Raw genomic sequence first — 1757 nt, 5'->3', positions numbered from 1 at the left:
AGCCCTATGGCTGCTGGTGGAAAGTGGGGTGCCCCACATGCTGCAACAGCCCCATGAGCAAGAGGGACCAGTCTGTGGTGAAGGATACAACAAGCTCTCCTCTGAAGTCCATGGCCTCCACAATCGTTTCTGCTGCCTCCCTGATGGACACTTCATCTTCTTCTCCCACTGTGGAGAAAGGACATGATCATGGCTGTTCCTCCATCCTCTTGGAGAGGGGCTTGGAAGGGGATTGTGGGGGGACAGACCGACCTTACCTGACAAAATGATGGGTTCCACCTCATCGTATTCCCGCAGGACCCAAAGGAAGAGCCGGGCCAGGTCCTGCGGAGGGGCAGACAGCTCTTGGGGGGTGGCTGCTGTCCCTCAGCCCTCCCATCGCAAGGGGACCCAACCCTGAGGATGGCCAACACTGCCCAGGACAACAACCCAGGTGGGCTCAGATTCTGCTAAGCAGAGTCGGCTAAGGTCCAGGCACTGGCCACCCCATCCCCTGCCCTCCTCAGGCCATGGGAGATCAGTGCTCCCTGTGACCACACATACCAGGGAGTAGATGAATTGTCTCCTGGGCTTGCCCGTGCCCCAGATGGTCAGAGCTGAGCCGGTCTCTGTGGAAGGAAGGAGAACATGTCCATGAGCATCAGAGCCACCTCCACCCCTGCCAACTACCCAGCAGAGCAGCTCATGAGCTCATGGAGCAGGCAAAAACAAAACCAACCCAACTCTCCCAAAAAAAGCCATGAAGAAGTCCTGTCCCACTCACGTTTGGCCAGGTAGACCTTGTGGATGAGCCCCGGCAAGACGTGGCCATCCTCAATGTTGAAGTTGTCGTGTGGACCAAAGACGTTGGTGGGGATGACGGCGGTGAAGCGGCAGCCATACTGCTCAAAGTAGCCCCTGGGTGAGAGCAGGGGAGGTGCAGATGGGTTGTCCACCAGCTGCAGTCACCTCCCCCTCCAGTACAGAGCTGTCCCCAGAAGACCCCATCCAGCAGCATCTCCATTTGCTGAGCCCAGGTATCTCCCCAACTCCATTTAATTCCTGGGAATCCCAGGTGATTCCCTTTGCTCTGGTAAGTGGTGGGTACTCAAAAGCCCTACAAGGGATGTCCCATGTCCCTCCCCACACCTATTTTGGATGTCGATCATCCTCTTGGCGTAGGAGTAGCCAAAGTTGGAGCTGTGAGGTGGCCCGTTATGAATCTGGGGACAAGAAAGCAGAGAATTAAGCAGGGCAGGGATCATATCTCCCAGGTGGTGCATGGGGATGGAGATGCTCACCATGCTCTCATCAATGGGGTACGTCGTCTTGTCTGGGAAGATGCAGGTGGAGAGGCAGGAGACCACCTTCTGCACCCCTGTCTCGTATGCCGAATGTAGGACGTTGTCATTGATATGGATGTTTCTCCTCTGGAGATGGAGAGATTTGTCAGATCTGTGGGGTGGGGACCCCCCAAAAACCTTGAACCCTGTGGATAATAACTCCAGAAACCAGAGGAGCTCTGGTTTGGCCCCAGAAGCAGAGCAAGCCATGTCCTCGTGTCACAGCTTGGGGAGGGCGGGGGGTTGCAGCATCCACAGGAACCCCGACACCACCCATTCCCCAGGTGCTCACCCAAAAATCCAGGTTGTAGCGGATGTTCTTGAAGAGGCCTCCAACCATGGCAGCGAGGTGGATGACATGGGTGGGCTTGTGCTGCTCAAACAAGGCTTTGGTCTCTGTGGTATTCCTGGGATGAGAAATTTTGGGGTTCAGCA

General features: G+C 56.1%; 1 protein-coding gene across 1 annotated transcript in view; it reads right to left on the bottom strand.

The window, feature by feature from the left end:
* Positions 1 to 4: 4 nt before the first annotated feature.
* GFUS (GDP-L-fucose synthase) overlaps positions 5 to 1757 on the bottom strand; it is a 1951-nt gene continuing 198 nt past the window's right edge. Inside the window, exons 2-8 of the mRNA XM_010166986.1 lie at positions 1615 to 1729; positions 1281 to 1409; positions 1129 to 1202; positions 764 to 897; positions 544 to 608; positions 258 to 324; positions 5 to 168 (exon numbers count right to left, since the gene is read on the bottom strand). Of these exons, the coding sequence (XP_010165288.1) occupies positions 5 to 168; positions 258 to 324; positions 544 to 608; positions 764 to 897; positions 1129 to 1202; positions 1281 to 1409; positions 1615 to 1729 (748 nt within the window). The remainder of the gene's footprint in view (positions 169 to 257; positions 325 to 543; positions 609 to 763; positions 898 to 1128; positions 1203 to 1280; positions 1410 to 1614; positions 1730 to 1757) is intronic.

This window comes from Antrostomus carolinensis, unplaced genomic scaffold (assembly GCF_000700745.2).
Source record: "Antrostomus carolinensis isolate BGI_N321 unplaced genomic scaffold, ASM70074v2 scaffold49384, whole genome shotgun sequence".
Lineage (NCBI taxonomy): Eukaryota > Metazoa > Chordata > Aves > Caprimulgiformes > Caprimulgidae > Antrostomus > Antrostomus carolinensis.
This window is presented reverse-complemented; position numbering and strand designations above follow the sequence as displayed.